The sequence below is a fragment of the Glycine max genome, chromosome 20 (assembly GCF_000004515.6).
Source record: "Glycine max cultivar Williams 82 chromosome 20, Glycine_max_v4.0, whole genome shotgun sequence".
Classification (NCBI taxonomy): domain Eukaryota; kingdom Viridiplantae; phylum Streptophyta; class Magnoliopsida; order Fabales; family Fabaceae; genus Glycine; species Glycine max.
The window spans coordinates 41,329,546-41,346,452 of record NC_038256.2 but is presented as its reverse complement, the minus strand read 5'-3'; the positions used below and the strand labels follow the sequence as shown (position 1 = coordinate 41,346,452).

Sequence of the window (16,907 nt, the reverse complement as noted above, 5' to 3'; positions counted from 1 at the left end):
AAATGAAGATTATGTATTTAGTTTTATTTTGATTAGTCTCATTTTAATTTGATTTTTTTTAAATTGTATATCATTAAAAATAAAATAATTTTATTTCCGTGTAGTATATATTTTTAATGAAATAATTTGATTGTGTATATTATTTTATAATATAATAATAAATTATTTTAAAATAATTTAATTAAGCAATTAATGTAAATGTTAATTAATTTGAATCAATCAATTAATATATATATATATATATATATATATATATATATATATATATATATAAATGAGAGATCAAATTAACATTTAATAATTATTATATTATTTTTATAACTTAATATAGAATTTAATTTTTATTGATTTAACCATTGAATTATGTCTATCATTTGTGTTAAATTTTATTAAAATTAAAAAAACAAAAAAAAAATAATTAAATGATTCATATTTTAGTATATTTTAAAATATTTATATTACATTAATCTTAATCTATATAAGCAAGATAAAAAATGATTTTGGACTAATATAAAATTTTGTATATATTATCTATGTGAAAGAAATTTTCAATCCAACTATTAGTTTTAAGAAAAAAAACATACATAAATGAACAATTAAATTACATTGATATAACTAACTTTAATAACTATTATCATTTTTATACTAACGTTATGTCGCCACACGGGGGCGACATGGATGGGGTGAAAAAAAGGAAAGAGAGGGATGGGGTTTCTCTTGCTTTTGGCATAGCGGGCCCCGGCGGGAGGCCCGCACGACGGGCTATTAGCTCAGTGGTAGAGCGCGCCTCTGATAATTGCGTCGTTGTGCCTGGACTGTGAGGGCTCTCAGCCACATGGATAGTTTAATGTGCTCATCGGCGCCTGACCCTGAGATGTGGATCATCCAAGGCACATTAGCATGGCGTACTTCTCCTGTTTGAACCGGGGTTTGAAACCAAACTTATCCTCAGGAGGATAGATGGGGCGATTCAGGTGAGATCCAATTTATTTTTATTCATCTAACTATTAAATTATATCTATATATTACTAAGATTATTTTTGTTAAATTTTGTCAAATTTAAACAATAATAATTTATATTAGATTTGGTTTACAATTAACTTATTAGTAATTAATTTATTACATGAATCTATTCATCAATTAATATATTAACATGCACATGTTATATTATTAATGTTAATGAATTACATTGTTAATTATAAATAAAATAATCTCATGTAATATTTTTTAAGAAAATAAATATAAGATTGTCACACTATAGAATAAATCTTCTTTTATATATAGATACATTATATATATAATAGATTAACATTTACAGATAAAAAACTATTAAAAAAAAGAATCGCTTAACAATTTTTTTTTTTTGAACGAACAACTAATTTAAAAACCCACGATTTCATTATATTGTTTCCTTTAACAAATGGATCAAATATATAAATTTCTTCTCAACGCTTGGAAAAAACATAGCCGTTGGACACAACACAACATAGCTCCAAATATTCAAAAATTACAAATCCTCTCACACTCTCACTCACTTTCAAGTTTCAACCAAAGGATAATATTCTGCTTGTTCTTCAATGGCTTCCATTGCCGCCATGGCAGAAAACAAGAACCCAGAACAAGAAGACCAAGCCAGATTCCCAATTCTGACGGTGCTCAAGAACAACGCAATTGTCAAGAGCATCTTCATCGTACTCGATGACCACAACGAGGATCAGATGGTCTTGATTGGCCGACACCCTAACTGCAACATCGTCCTCACGCACCCTAGCGTGAGCCGCTTCCACCTCAGGATTCGCTCCAACCATTCTTCCCGCACTCTTTCCCTCTTTGATTTGGCTTCTGGTAAGTTACTCGTTATTATTATTTTTTTTTATCAACAAATGTTAATGGTTAGTTTGTTAGCAGGAGGAATCGAATCTCACGACCTTTTCCTGCTTTCTTTCTTTTTTAACCACTCAACCAACCTTATATCTCCTGTGTTAGTCGTTAATTAAACGAATCGTTTCTTGTTGATTTTACTTTTATGTTCCTGCTTCGAATCTTGATGTTGGTTTTTTATTCTGTGTGGGGCAGTGCATGGTACGTGGGTGCGTGGGAGGAAGCTCGAACCCGGTGTGAGTGCTGAATTGAAGGAAGGTGACACTTTCACTGTTGGGATATCCACTAGGATTTATCGTCTCAGCTGGGCTCCTCTTACCCAATTGGATGTTTTTGTGCCCCAACAACATAAAAAATATGATCAACAAGAAAACATAATCAAGATACCTTTCTTCTTCTTTTTTTTGGGTTAAAACTAAAATATTCACTTGTATGTATAATAATTGTCTTCGTTATAAGTTTTAAATCTTGTACAAGAAAGCTGTGATTTGTCCCTAAACATGTATAAAAGTTTACTTTTGGTCCTTGTGCTAATATTATTAGTGAAAACTTTTTGGCAGTATAAAACTGCTAGAAAACCAAAACTTAACTTTTGCAAATACAATTTTCTAGTAGAGACTAAAATGTTTATAGAATGCACATCAGGTGTTGATGAAGTTATTTTTTTCTTTTTTGTTCGTTTGGAATTTTGGGATTTTTTTAGGATGGTTAATTTTTTAGAATTGAGACATTTAAAGGGATGTAGATGTGTGGTTAATTGATGTCTACAAGCTTGAGGAGTAGTTTGGTTTATTTATTCAGGGCATTTGTTTGTTATTTGTTAAATAATGTTTGAAGTTATCTTTGATTTTTCTCTCTTTCCATTTGGGCGTGCAGGATGAGAATCTGGAACTTAGAGCAGAGGAAGAGATTCCGATGCCTGAAGACATTGTTTCTCTTTGTTGTGATGAAGAAAGGAAGAGCCATGCTGAAGATGAGGCATTGGGAGTTCTCAATGGAACTGAAACATCATGTGCTCCAACAAACTCTGGTGGTGAAAACATAATTTGTGACTGTCAATTATCACCCCCATACATACAATCACCCCCTTATGCACAACCGGTTGATGAACTTCATAACACCAAGAAAATTGAAGCTTGTGTTGAAGTGGAGATACCTAGAGAAACTAATTTGCTATGCACATTGAGGGAATATTTGAAACACAACATATATGTCTGCCAGTTGTGGAAGCAGTCCAGGGGACCAAGATACAGCAATTTCAAGCCCCACATGATACTTTTACTGGACAACCACCTTCCTTGGAAATGCATTGGTCCAGCTTCCCAATGAATATTGATCCCACGTCTTTCCATGGAAAAGATGTTGCTGCAGTGGCTGTAGTACCTACAGAATCTGAATTTGGATGCACACACGAAGATAATGACAATATTGAAGGTATTTTAAATACTGGATCAAGAACATTCAATTCTGAGAACACGCGTTTGATAGTTGACGAAGATATTCCTGATTCTGAATTTCATCAAATGGAAGTCGTTGAAGAAGTTTCTGTGGATTCAGTACCTGGTGGAGAAAAACAAGATGAATTGCATTGGTCCAGCTCACCTACAAATCTTGATCATGCGTCTTTAGATGAAAAATTTGTTGCTGCAGTGGCTATAATACCCACAGAATCTGAATTTGGATGCACACATGGAGCTAATGATAAGGTTGAAGATATTTTAACTACTGGATCAAGAATATTCAATTCTGAGAACACATGTTTGATAGTTGACAAAGATATTCCTGATTCTGAATTTCATCAAATGGAAGTTGAAGAAATTTCAGTGGATTCAGTACCTGATGGAGAAAAACAAGATGAATGCAAGGAAGAGGACCTGAATGCTAAATCTTGCCGTGAAGAAGGGTACTCACTGGATGAAGTAGTTGAAGATAATGGAAACAAATGCATTAAAACCATAGATCCTGCATCTTTTGATGGAAAGGGCTTGGCTACAGTGACTGTAATACCCACAGAATCTGAATTTGGATGGACACTCGGAGATAATGAAAGGATTGAAGATATTTTAGAAATGGAGTCAAGAACTATCAATTCTGAGAACACATCCTTGCTAGATGAAGAAGCGATTCCTGTTGACAAATTTCAACTAATCAATATTATTGAAGAAGTTGCTATGGATTCAATATCTGATGGAGAAAAAGAAGATAAATGTGGGATGGAGTTGGAGTCAAAGTTGCCGGCTTCCCTGAATGAGAAATCCTGTCACGAACAAGGTAACTCAGTGACTGAAATAGCTGGAGATACTGGAAAAAAGTGTGCAAGCAGCATCTCCTTGCCTCATCATTTCAAGTAGAATCACCAAATTCTTCAATGCCTTGGGAACAGACCCCTCAATCTCTCACTGCTGTGACAGGATGCTCTGGAGGGAAGTTCCTTGAAAACCATGTAGAACCAACAGTGAAAAGCTAAGCCTTTGGCAGTATTTGGTCAAGGTGTAAGCCTGCTAGTGCGCCCCAAGTTCGAGCCAGAAAGAGTAGATTTGTGAGCACAGCTAAGGTTGGCACTGAAGTTAAAAGGAGTAATGTAAAGAATGTTGTCATAAATAAATCAATGCCAAAGGATCTTTCCTCTGTTTTTGATGAGAAAGAAGCATTCACTCCAAATAACGAAAACTTGTGCCCAAAATACCTATCACTTGCAGTTTATGAAAAAGAAAGGTAAGCTAGAAGAAATTATGCATTCCATGTCACAAAGGTCACCCAATTTGAGCTATTTTAGACCCAGCATCTATTCAGCCAAAAACATAAGCAGTGTTTCTAACAAAGTGAACCAAACTCCAAAAGTAGCTCAAGAATGGAAGTCACAAAGAAAGCCTCTCCAATGTCGTATCAACTTGGTCCATGAGCAAGATTTGATGCAGTTAAAAAAGAACAGAGTGGAAAGGGTACCACCCTTCCAATCACTAATGAACTCTAGAGGCAATCATAAATCTGTGACTGTTTCTGCTGCAAAAAGCATTGATGATGCCCATATTTGTGGACAGATTTCAAACAAGTGCACTAAACCTTCTGTAAGTCAACATATAATCATACATATCATTCTTATTGTAGATGGCTCAAGAGTTCATTTTAGCATATATGCTTACATTTGTTTTGTTTTCAGCAGTATACTAGTAGAGAACAAAAGAGGAGCTGGGACATGGTTGTAGACACTGCTTCTCTTCTGAACAAGGAGTCAAGGAAAGCTTTGCAGCTTCTACAAGGTCTCAAGGGGACCCGTTTAACCATTCCAAGTTTAGGTAACGAGTTTTAGATCATTATATGCCTTGTATAATCTTTGTTTGGATTGGAAGTGCTGTTGTTTTTCACAAAAGTCAAAAACTGGCTCTCACACTAACATTCTTTAATGTCAGTCATAAGGGAACTAGGCAGTATGAAGCAACAATTTAGAATTTTGAGAACAACTTCAGAGGCTTCTTTGGCATTAGAGTGGATTGAAGAATGCTTGGAGAAAACAAGGTGGTGGATTCATATCCAAAGCTCAATGGAGGAGTTCAGGCTGACAGCTCTAACCCCTCCTGCTTCTCCTCAGACTCGATTTATTGAAGAGAGTTGGGCTTTGCCTGGTTTCAATACCTCGAAGAAATGTGCTTCACCTAAAGTTGAAGATCACATCCTTGACTGTGCCCTTCCACTTTTTCACCATGATTTTGGCAGCCGGAATTGAATTGATTCCGGTAACTATTCATATACACTATATATCATGTCATATCTCATTTTCCTAACTCCTTGATTTTAGTGAGACACTGCAACAATTTCGGCAGAGTTTAGTGAACCCCTTCTCTGAGAGGTTCATGTGGCCAAAGAGCTCTCCTCGAGGACTGACTTGGTCTTGCCAAGATGATTTAGTTTTAAAGGAGACATATTGTGGATTACCATCAAAGGATGCTGGTTTGAAGCTCATTACTGAGAACATTTTGTTCTTTCCATGATTAGTTTCTTAACTATAATAATAGTCTCATTTTCAGTTTTCAAACTTACCCTTAAGACTCAGTTTTGATAAATTGGATTTAACATGCCAGCCACATTGCATATCCATCAAACTAAACGGAGACAGACGTGGGGACTCTAATTTAGCTAATAAAGTTTTGTTTTAATTGATATTCAATTTCTTTTATAAAAAGAATGTTATTCATACAGTAACTTTTTATAATAATGTCTTCACATTCACTTTTTCTTTTTAATAATGTTTTCTTTTTAAGTTTTTATCCTGTATAAATACGAATATACGATTACTTTTCTTGTAACATGATTTTTAAGCAACTGACCCCACGCATGTTGAATAAAAAAAAGTTCGCCCACAATTGTAAGCCACTGAAAAAGGCGTTGTTCTGTACAAGACTGAATGACTGAGCTTGGAACACGGTACCGAAATGGTTCAGAAATTAGAAGGCACCTTTATGGCATATTCCATCCACATCAGCAAGAAAAATGATAAATGTACGTTTTTTTTTTTATGTAAATGGTGGGAAAAAAGAGAGAAATAAAAAGGAAAAAAAAGTGATAAAATAATGTAGTAATGTCCACCTCTACATATGTATTATAAGTGTAAATATGATTAATTTTTATTTTATAAGTAGTTAAAAATAAATATAATAGTATATAATTATTGGTGTTGATAGTATTAATCACCTAAATATGAAGTTTTACACCAACTATATTATGTTATTGAAATAGCCAACAGTGAATTAGTGGTTAACTTTGTTTTTACAGTGATTAATGTGTTATGATATTATTTACTGATATGAGCGCTTAACTACATACATAAATATGATTATTTTGTCTCATAAGTGATTAATAGTGTCGTGAGATTACAAAACTTTCGCTACAGACTATTGGTCAATGTTATAATGTTCATAATCTTTGTATAGTCTTTAACTATAGCTGAGCAGAGCCACCGTTTTCCAATTAAAAATAAAATAAAATTGAGTACTTACATGTTTTGTTTGATAAACTCTTTTGTGTTGAATAAATTTTAGGTAATTTTACTAAATAATTTGTAAATATTCCATACAAACTCATTAATTTACTTAATAATAAAAGTATAATTGACAAAGTGTGTAAAAAATGCATAGCAAATACTTCTCTAAAGAACAAGCACGGTCTCTTTGATTTAAGAAAATGTTTTTTTAATTTGTTTTTTTAGCTGCACTGATGATTACAAATGTCACTTCGTTTTTTACTTTATTTTTGAAGATTTATATGGGAAAACAAACATTTCATGTACAATTAAAAAATGTTATTTTTATAAATACAAATAAAATTTTAAAAAATATAAACATAAAAGTTGTTTTTTTCAATATAAAGAGATGGTGGGAGTACATGATATTACCTGGATTTACAAATTTGACAAAACAAAAGGATTATTCGTTAACAGGGGAATAAAGAAAACATAGACATGATGTAGAGTAACATTATTATAAATTGTCACTACAGATTGTCAGAACTTGATTCACCGCCACCAAATTTGGGAGCATAATTAAAGGATCCTGACATGGGAAAAGAGAAACAACCATCTGAATCTTCAAATGGAGGTTGGGAGAATTCATTAAACGCCCCAAAGTTACAGCCTTCGAAGTTCAATGATGAGAAATAATTCATGGGATCATCATTATTACCTTTCATATCCATCATGTTTTGAACTACATTTTCACTTGAAGAATTTGATCCAAAACAGAAGTTAATACTTTCTACCTTATTGTTGCTTTCTCTGTTCTGGATATCAGGTGGCTCAGCCATTCCTTTGGTTTCATCCAAAGGAATAGCTGGTGTATGGCCTTGGAATAGAGCAATGTGTCCAAAAAGCTTGTCTTTCCTTGAAAATGTTGTGCCACATGAACAAAGCCATTTATCCTTACCGCAGTGTTTTTCATGAGTTTTAAGGTCTGCCATGACTGAAAACTTCTTGGTGTTGCATCTGCTGCAAGTGTAGCTCTTGTCACAGTGTGTTCTCTTGTAGTGGTTTTTGACACACAAAATGGTCTTTAGTGGTTGGAATTTCTTGTGATCCTTGTTACGCTTGCAGCCGTTATAGGGGCAGGAATACCTCTTGATGAGCTTTGGTTCAGACCCGGATTCTTTGTGTGGTTTTGCAAGAGCTGCAGGAGTTTTGTACTTGTCACCATGGCCGCGCATGTGCATTCGGAGATTTGCATCCCTCTTGAATCCTTTCCCACATATTGTACAGAAATGTGTGTGAGGGGCGAGGATTTCTTCTTTTTCTAATTGCAAAATCTCGTAGGAACCGGGTGGAAGATTCTCTCCCTCATCCACATCTTCTTCATCTTTTGGCTCATGCTCTTCCATATTGTAGTTTTGCTCCATTTCCAATTTATTTGGTAGATCATTCTGAATGGACTGATCAAACAGTTTATTTCCACTGTTATTTTGTGGCCTAATACCACTACTTGGTTCTGATTCAAAAGGGAGGTTAATCCCATGAAGCTGGTCAAGCTGGCCAACCAAGGGATTTGCGTTTGTGAGGGTGTGCCTAACAGAGGGGAGAAGACTACCAGCAGTAGAGATCAATTGAACAATAATTGATGTAAGATCGGCTGTGATGAGCTGTTGTTCCTGAGTCACTAGTTCATGAGGTTGTCCAAAAGGTTGGCACTTTTTACTAACAATTACATGCACTAGATCCCGAAGCTGATGAATCTTTACTTCAAGGAAGGAAAGGTTATTCAACATCGCACTTGGATTCCAATCTTGGAGTTTACTGGTATGTGAGGAGTCACTCAGTGGACAATTTTCCTGGTCAGGGATATCAATATCTGTGTTAGATTCACCTGGAAGTACAGATTGGGTTGGAGGAGAGGGTTGGATGAATTCTTCGAAAGGTGATTCAATCCTGACCCCATAGAAAGAGGGAGGATCTGACGACAAATTTGTTTGTAGTCCATTCCCAGGAGAGGTTAAGGAAGAGGACCTTGTAGCACATAAGCTTCCTTTTGGATCCATTTTAAACTCAGAGAGATCAAAATCCCTGTCAATCAAAGATATCGGTGTAAAGAACAGCTGATTTACATAAAATATTTTATATACAATTAACAGAAAAATAAAGCCATATGGTATTAGATGTTTACATAAAGATCCAACTAGCCTAGATGCGATCACTAAAAGGATCGGAAGTCTGTCCTAATAAGATGAAGTGAGAAAATATATATATGATCCCCATTAGAAGAAATATACCATTCAACATACGTTTCCATGCAAGTATACAAGTATCACATACCATAAGATTGACAATTGGTATCAGATTCACGAAATCAAAACCACTCTAGCAAATCAATCAACTTTTTATGGTAGCATGGCCAATTGTAAAAGCTAAGCCTTCAATTTAGTAAATACAATTAGCTACACAGTTGTCTCAACTCTCAAGATCAAGCTAAATTTTAAATTTCCCCCTTTCAATAAATATATTTAAGTCATCGTACAATCAGGAAAAAGAAAAAAAGTCCCCACCAATCACCCTTCAGTTTTTCTATATGAAGCTGCATATTCCAAACCCCATTTGTAGATAATAAATCGCCAAATCTCTTAAAGAAGCACTTGATAGTTACATACTCAAAAATCTCTCCACCCACTCATTCTCACCTCTTTTTCTTCCTATCATTAACTACCCCAAATTTCCAAAATACCAAAATCGGTTGCAACGAAAACCAATTCAGATTTTGACCCCACAAAAGAGAGTCAATTCAGAAAAACCCATCAAAAGATTCGAGTTACCAACGTAAAAAACCCCCCCCCCCCCCCCCCCCCCCCCCCAAAAAAAGAAAAACAAGGTGCAGAGAAAAGATGCATGCTTTCTGACCAAACCCTAGACATAAAAGTAGCAGCAGAAATCCAAAGAATAAAGAACTTACAGCCACAGATTGAAAGCTCAATGGACGCTCTAACAACCTGAATGCTCCACTTGAGAGGAAAATTAAAAGAAAAAAGAAAAAAAATTGCGATGAGAAAGAGAACATGGGATGGGAAGGTAAGTGAATGCTTATACGAAGAAGCTGAACTCTGTTGCTAGCTGTTGAAACACAGCAGAAGCATATTTGGTCAACCCCACTGTTACTACCGTCCATTTGGAGGGTTAATGTGGGGCCCACAGTGGAGGCGGGTGGGGCCACTTCTTATCGCCTCGTTTCTGCATCCGTCAATCAGAGCCGTTGGTTGGGTGGGCTTTGATGGATGATGAGAAGTTTGAGATGAGAGTCGCCAATTTAAGACTCGACCTCTCAGTAGAGACAAATTATTTCAAAAGATATAAAATATAAAACTTTAACATAAAAACTCATGATTTTATAAGAGGATGTATTTTGTTTACTCTCAGGTGAAAAGAATAAGTTAGGAGATTCAAACACAGAGAAAATTAAGAGAACAAAATATAAATTTTAAAGAAAATATATGTGAATTTATTTATCCACCCTCAAAGTGAGGTCCATGGTCCCACCACGCATATGAATGAATAGTTTGACTTTTGACTTAAAAAAATGAAAGCGTGTGTTGTAAATCGTAATAATGGTTGAGGTAGCTGGTGGAGGCAGGTTCCTGTAGAGGCAACTGAAAGCGGTGAGCTTCCCAGGAAGGTACGTAGCTCCCTACAAATGTGGCTTTGTTTCTCCTTTTCATGTAACAAACCTTTTCATTTTAAAGCTCATATCTACGATACCACCTCGTGCGTCCAACGCTCCAAATTAGACGCTGTAAGTAGAAATAATATCTTGAGGTTAAGTTTATGACTTATGTGGATAGATAAAAGGTAATCGAGAAAGAAAATACCATTGAATCTGGCTATGGCTAGATAGAATTATGCAATATTAGTCCTAAGCAAAAGTCGATATATATATATATATATTTCATATTGCTTAATATGATTAAGAAAAACTAAATAAGTTGAAAGTTCTTAGTTATTAATTGAGGCATCGCTACTAAATTAAACTAGTTGATGGTGTGAGATCAATATTTCCTTAGTAATATTCCCCTTAAAAATATATTGAGACATTATTAATGACTAAAAACGAGTGTTCCTTAAACTAGTCCATTGAAAAGAAAAAAAATGCTACCACTAATATTTGGACATTATTCATTGAATCTGTTGTCTCGCCCAATGGGAAGTTTCCACTTTGTGAAAGATATATTTTTGTCATCTTCAAGCATGTTAGAGTCTGTTCATCTCCATTATTATGTAAACAATGATAAACTGAGGCATACGCGTGTCTTGATTCAAAATAAGCCAATGTCCAATCATTTTATCTGAATGAGGGAAGATAGAGATAGGAATCGAAGATTGAGGCTAAGTGCTGGAACTATTGAGATGAGGCGAGAAGTGAGAATAAATCCTCTTCTATTGAATTTTAACCTTATCATATGAAAATAGTTTTTTTTTTAACAAGTTTTTATAATTTGTAATGAAACCTCATTTTAAATATCTATCAATAGAAAAATAAATACATTTTTTACAAGACCTTAATGTAATTAAAAATTCCCAAAAACCTGAAGGAAATATAATTGTATCTTTATTTTATTTATTTTGTGGCAGTAGGAAGGATGATAACCCAAAAGTGAATTTATTGTTTTTTTTTTAATTATTTAAGTTTTACTATTAGTCTATTTTTGTGGATAAAGTTCCACTATCATCAAACATCTGTCAAAGAGAATTTTTTTTATTTAAAAAAAAAGTTCATCATAAATTATACAATAATTTTATGAATTTACTAGTTGTAAAAATTCATCATAATTTCTGATTGGTTAGCAGTGTAAAAAATTCCCTAGAAATGGAACTTTTTGTTTTGCTAGTATAACCATATTCTAGACTTTTAGTGGTTGAAGGACAAAGTGAAGGTCCAGATCCAGAGCACGGCCATCAATGTCTCAAAAATATGATATAAGTAACGATGAAATGACAAAATGATGAAAGGAATCACTTTAACAAGGCACGAAAATGACCATTTAAAAAAATAAAGGAATTTTCACAAGTGAATACACCATCAGCACCAGAGCAAAGCTTTGGTAACCCATTGGAGAATCGAGCACTTTCAAGTTTCAATTTCAACTACATTTCGCAGCACTAGTATGCCTCAGCTAGTAAGCAGTAACTACACCAATAGAGCCAAAATTCCTTCCAACACAACCAAGTTATTGAAAACTATGTATTTAACAATGCCATATTCATAGTGAGTTGATACAATGACACTCACTTCTTCTCTGTTGACTTGATGACAGTAACTCCTTTGGTTGCATCAACAAGTCCCTTCAAAGAATCTCTCCTAGGCCGGGCAACCTTGTTGTTAGGATCAAATAGTAGGACTTCTTCAAATGCCTTTAGAGCAGACTTGTAGTCCTTTTTACTCTCAAAGGCATCACCGAGATTGTTCCAAGCTGTGACATAGCCTGGTTGAAGCTTGACAGCTGTCTCAAACTGAGCAATTCCTTTGTCAACTTTCCCATCGCGGACATAGCTCACACCAAGAGCGTTGTAAACCTATTGATGTGTTGGATGATTTGATCATTACCAAAGTTGTTAAAAAGTCTTATCAGAATCAAGAGCACTAACAACATACTAACTAACACAATCTTTATTTAACACAATCTTCATTGTTGATAAATAGTGAAACCTACATAATTTTGTGATTCCGGTTAATAATAGTGTGTTTTAAAGAGTATACTAAAGAATGTGTTACAAGTATTTCTTTATTAGAATATGTCAATAGTGGTAGAATACTATTGACTAGAACTCAACAGCAGAAAGATGCTATTATTCTCCTATTTTTAAAGAAAATTCAAATTTAATTTACTTTGTTAGCAATCAAACAAGTCATCTAACCTGGGCAAGATCCGGATTATCCCCATCCCATTTCTCAATTGCTTGAAGCAAGAACTTGGTAGCAGCAGGGTAAAATTTCCTGCGCAGCATCACTGCACCAAGTTCAAAAAGCTCAGTTGCACCAGCATCACCACTTCTTACTTGCTCCTGAGATAATGGCAGAAAATGAGTAAGGATGACAAAGGATAAAAAACAACTAGTTCCAAGTTCCAACTGGCTTGTGCAGTTGTGCTTGTGTATAAGCTTTATTAAGGTACCAAAACCAGAGAAAAAATCTCATACATCTAACATAAAATTCAGGGTCTAATATATTTTGAGGCTAGTACCATATATATCTTGCTCAAGATCTAAAGGACCAAAAGGAAGATGCATAGGCTCTTACCTGCAACTCTTTGGCAGATAGGTCAAGTTCTCTGCGGACAAGAACTTGACGAATCACAAAGAAAGTTCCAGTCCCTAGCAAACCTAATAGCAATACCAAGTATATTAGTTGGATGCTTAAATCAAACAACTCTCCAACCTCATATATCTCATTTATTCTTGCTGAGCTGCTTGCATATGAAACATCAGGAGAAATCACTGATATAGTTTGTCCAAAGAGGAATGCTGAAACCCATTTGGATGATCTTTCCCCATCTACAATATCTTTGGTTGTAAAGTCACTCACTGAAAATCCAGCAAGACAAAATTAAAATGGGCAATGTCTAAATTGACTATTGCAATTTTAAAACAAAATTGAAGATAATTGCCCAAATGTTAGAACCAAGTTTAACACAATGCTTAGAATTAAAAAGTACACAAATTTTGTATTGATTTTACTCTATCAGCCATTTGAATATTAACATTAATCAATATAATTAATTTTAATGGAATTGGAAATATCATAATTCTTATTGCCACCTAGAGCTGTCAAATTGAGTTGAATCCATTTCAATTGTTTGGCCCATTGTAGTTTGTACCTTTCTTAAAGACAGGTTCAATCCATAAATTATTACCCACTTCCCTTAACCCACAGGTCGGTTGGCTCTCTTATGCAACAAAAGAATGTTAAAATAATTTTTATGATGGCTAAACTAGGCCAATTATGCAGGTGAACTTCATAGCCTGTTCAACCAAGCAGTCTAGATTTAGATTTACTTTTATAGATTATTCAAGTATTGTTCTTAATTGAAATCCTAATTCTTGTTTATACTTTATACCCCAGTGGAGAAGAATTATACTTTTATGGTGTTTTAATAATTACAGATTGTTTTTATTATTTATCTATGTTGATCTATTTAATGGGTTGGGTTAGACAGTTTGTTGAACTGCAAATTAATTGAAATTACTTGTCCTCTTTTCTGTCTATCCAAAATCCAAATAAAAAATGACATGCAATTAAAAATAATATTTTACTTCCAAGCTGTTAATTTTTTTATTTTTAGAGAAGAGTTATTTTTTAAATTGGAGAAAGAGAACAAGAAATGGGGACTGGTGATTTGGTTCCCTGCAAATTAAGAGGGTCACCCATCCCCAAACCCATGATGTATCATGGATAGTTGACACATAGAGCAGCTTGGATTTCAGCTAAATGAAAAAAGAATTCAAACATCCATTATCAAAAAATAAATTAAGAAATGAAAAGGTCAGTAAAACTTCAAATAGGTTAAATAGCATAGATTAAACCAAGTCCATTAGTAGAACATGGTCAGACACAGATGGGGATCTTCTCAACTAGCAAACAGGTACGTCCATATCACTACGTTGTATAGAGTTATGTAATCAACCTATGAACTTCTGTCAATCTAAATGCTTAGCTGACATGATACAATTTATCATGTGGTTCATCCCAAGTCCCAACAAACTTCATGATCATTTCCATTATGTGTTTTTGATTTTGGCATAATAGGAGTATTTTTTTATCATTATATAGATACAATGCTTCAGAGATTAATCAAAATTTGAGCATGATAACATCAGAATCATCAGATGGCCAATTTCTACAGAAACAACAGCATGCAGGAAAACTTGATATCAGCAAAACTATATACTTTGTACCATTACAAAACTTGCCATTTTTCTATAAAATACATGACACCAACTCACTCATGTTACGGAAGAACATGTTAAGAATTAGAAAGTTCATAACAGAGAATAGGGAATTACACATAGATTGTTTGTTGAAAAGGGTGCTAAGGAATTCCATTGGCATTTTCCTCTGAAACTTCTGTCTTCGTCCACGATGGAAGGAAAAGTTAGTATCCAGAACTTAAGGTGTGAAAAATTAGTGATAATAATATGCTTAATTTTGCAGTAAAACACGTGAAAGCTGAACAACCTCCAGCAAACTCCTGCTCTTCGTTGCATCAAGGTTGTCTCCATGTCGTATGGATCCTGTTTGCTGACTTCCGGAAGCTTTTATCTTTCTGCAAATAGTTCTCCAAGTTAACAGTCACCCATGCATAATACCATACTGAACCACTAAAGAAATAAGAGACTCTAAGAGGGTAAACAAACTGAATGTCTTGAATACAAATATGGATTATCACACTACAAGTCTAGGAATTTATTTCCCCACACTCCTACATAAACCACTCAATTAAAATAATAGAAATGCTAGTAACACTCTCTCTAACATTCTACAATCCACTGAAATTTCTAAGAAATCACAAAATTATATAAGTCTCACTCCTTAGTAGTATACTAGTATTAGCCAAAATGGAACTTGGAAAAAAGAAACTCAGTAGTCGCCAATTCCACAGTTACGCAATTCAGTACTCCCTTAAATAACATTAGCCACTAACACTGACAGTTTTAAATGAAGCACCCCATTAACCCATGATGCTCAAGCTCTAACCTTTTTCAACCAAGAGACAAAAATGGCGGAAAATTAAAGAGAGATAGGAAATGGGATTACTTTACAGAGCATGAGTAACGAGGAGGAGCTGAGAATTGGGAAGGCCGCGAAGTAGTGAGTTTGAAAGGGAATTGGTTGCAGATAAGCGTGAAGGGAACGGATTCATTGATGGGTTTGGTGGGGAATTTGGATGGGAAGAGAGTGGGAAAAGAGAGAGAAGAAGAGGAAGGGAGAACGAGGAAGTGAGTGAAAACGGAACCACCCATCTTCGCTTCTGCTTCTGTTCCGGTTTGGGTTATCCTGCTCCAGCAAGTAATGCCACCTCGGACGGGAACATCGTTGTTACATTACCCTCTTGATTTATCCTTCTTGGTTATTATAGTTATCTTGAAAGTCCTCTTGATTAAATTTAAATATAAAAAATGTATTTAATCAATTTGATATTAGAAGAAATATACTTTGATATTTGATCTTCTATAACTTTGATATTTAATCAATCATATATGTAATTAAAGTTGATTTGATCTTCTATAACTTTGATATTTGGTTTGATTTGGGATGGAAAAATACTTTTTCAAACCGTGAACTAAAGTAAAACACCTAATATATCTTATATCTAATAATAAAACTTGGTTTATTATTCATCTTTTGACTTCTAAACTTCTTAATGCGAGCATGGTTAAGTTATGATTAGGTTATTTAAGTGGTTGAAGTTTAATTAAGAAAATTAGGCTATTATCATAAAAAATATTGTCTTTGAATACTCAGTACATGAAACAAAAATTAATTTAATAATTTTTTGAGTAACAAAAAAATTGAATTTTTATCTTGTCCTTATTTATTTAATGTGTGTTGTTCCACAATCTTTTTTTTAAGTGGAAGGGAGGAGAAGGACCCTTAACCTTCCTTCCCTTAGGATCCTTTGTATATATGTGTGAACAAAAATAAATTTAAAAATATAAAAAATAATTTTTGAGTCGATATTTCATTTTTTTTGGTAGCAGATCATATTTCTAGTTTTATATATAAAATTAATAATAAATATTTTTGTTAAAATTGCTATTTATTTGAAGTTAAATATTTAAATAATTATGTAAAAAAAATTTGAACCCCTCTTTTGACACACTTTTGGATCCGTATGTGTTTATCTAGTAGCATAATTTTGCAAATTAAACAAATGTATAATATGTATTTGTAATAAGATACTCCTTTTGAACTCTGATATAAATAATATTAATTAACTTTTGCGCTAATTGAAAAAGTTGATTGATATCATTAAATTTTATTAATTACATTAAAAAACACTTTTTTCTA

At 34.0% G+C, this 16,907-nt stretch overlaps 2 protein-coding genes and 2 pseudogenes across 3 annotated transcripts; 2 read left to right on the top strand and 2 right to left on the bottom strand.

Moving 5' to 3' along the window:
- Window positions 1-1,475: 1,475 nt before the first annotated feature.
- Window positions 1,476-5,839, top strand: LOC121172602 (uncharacterized; annotated as a pseudogene).
- On the top strand, window positions 2,305-4,372 carry LOC112997658 (uncharacterized; annotated as a pseudogene).
- Window positions 5,840-7,320: 1,481 nt separating the features above from the next.
- LOC100801536 (protein SENSITIVE TO PROTON RHIZOTOXICITY 1) lies at window positions 7,321-10,095 on the bottom strand. The gene is made up of 2 exons (XM_003556158.5): window positions 9,804-10,095; window positions 7,321-8,923 (listed from the first exon to the last, which is right to left on the bottom strand). Exon 2 carries the CDS (start codon window positions 8,896-8,898, stop codon window positions 7,369-7,371), a length of 1,530 nt encoding a protein of 509 aa, XP_003556206.1. The 5' UTR covers window positions 8,899-8,923; window positions 9,804-10,095; the 3' UTR covers window positions 7,321-7,368.
- Window positions 10,096-11,858: 1,763 nt separating this feature from the next.
- LOC100800455 (tetratricopeptide repeat protein Pyg7-like protein) lies at window positions 11,859-15,953 on the bottom strand. Of its 2 annotated transcripts, none has more exons than XM_014773004.3 (6): window positions 15,654-15,953; window positions 15,075-15,162; window positions 14,903-14,963; window positions 13,140-13,423; window positions 12,758-12,904; window positions 11,859-12,415 (listed from the first exon to the last, which is right to left on the bottom strand). In XM_014773004.3, exons 1-6 carry the CDS (start codon window positions 15,857-15,859, stop codon window positions 12,128-12,130), a joined length of 1,074 nt encoding a protein of 357 aa, XP_014628490.1. In that variant the 5' UTR covers window positions 15,860-15,953; the 3' UTR covers window positions 11,859-12,127. The 2 variants fall into 2 exon arrangements, with proteins under 2 accessions (XP_014628490.1, XP_006606223.1); XM_006606160.4 differs by having other exon boundaries at window positions 14,903-14,967; window positions 15,654-15,690.
- Between the last annotated feature and the right edge of the window lie 954 nt (window positions 15,954-16,907).

What these genes read in the sequence shown, in the direction of transcription:
- LOC100801536 (XM_003556158.5), bottom strand. Translation starts at nt 8,898, where the DNA reads ATGGATCCAAAAGGAAGCTTATGTGCTACAAGGTCCTCTTCCTTAACC.
- LOC100800455 (XM_014773004.3), bottom strand. Translation starts at nt 15,859, where the DNA reads ATGGGTGGTTCCGTTTTCACTCACTTCCTCGTTCTCCCTTCCTCTTCT. An exon ending in CGTTACTCATGCTCTGTAAA is followed by an intron (nt 15,163 to 15,653) that starts GTAATCCCATTT and finishes AACTATTTGCAG; the next exon opens with AAAGATAAAAGCTTCCGGAA. An exon ending in TATCTGCCAAAGAGTTGCAG is followed by an intron (nt 12,905 to 13,139) that starts GTAAGAGCCTAT and finishes CCATTATCTCAG; the next exon opens with GAGCAAGTAAGAAGTGGTGA.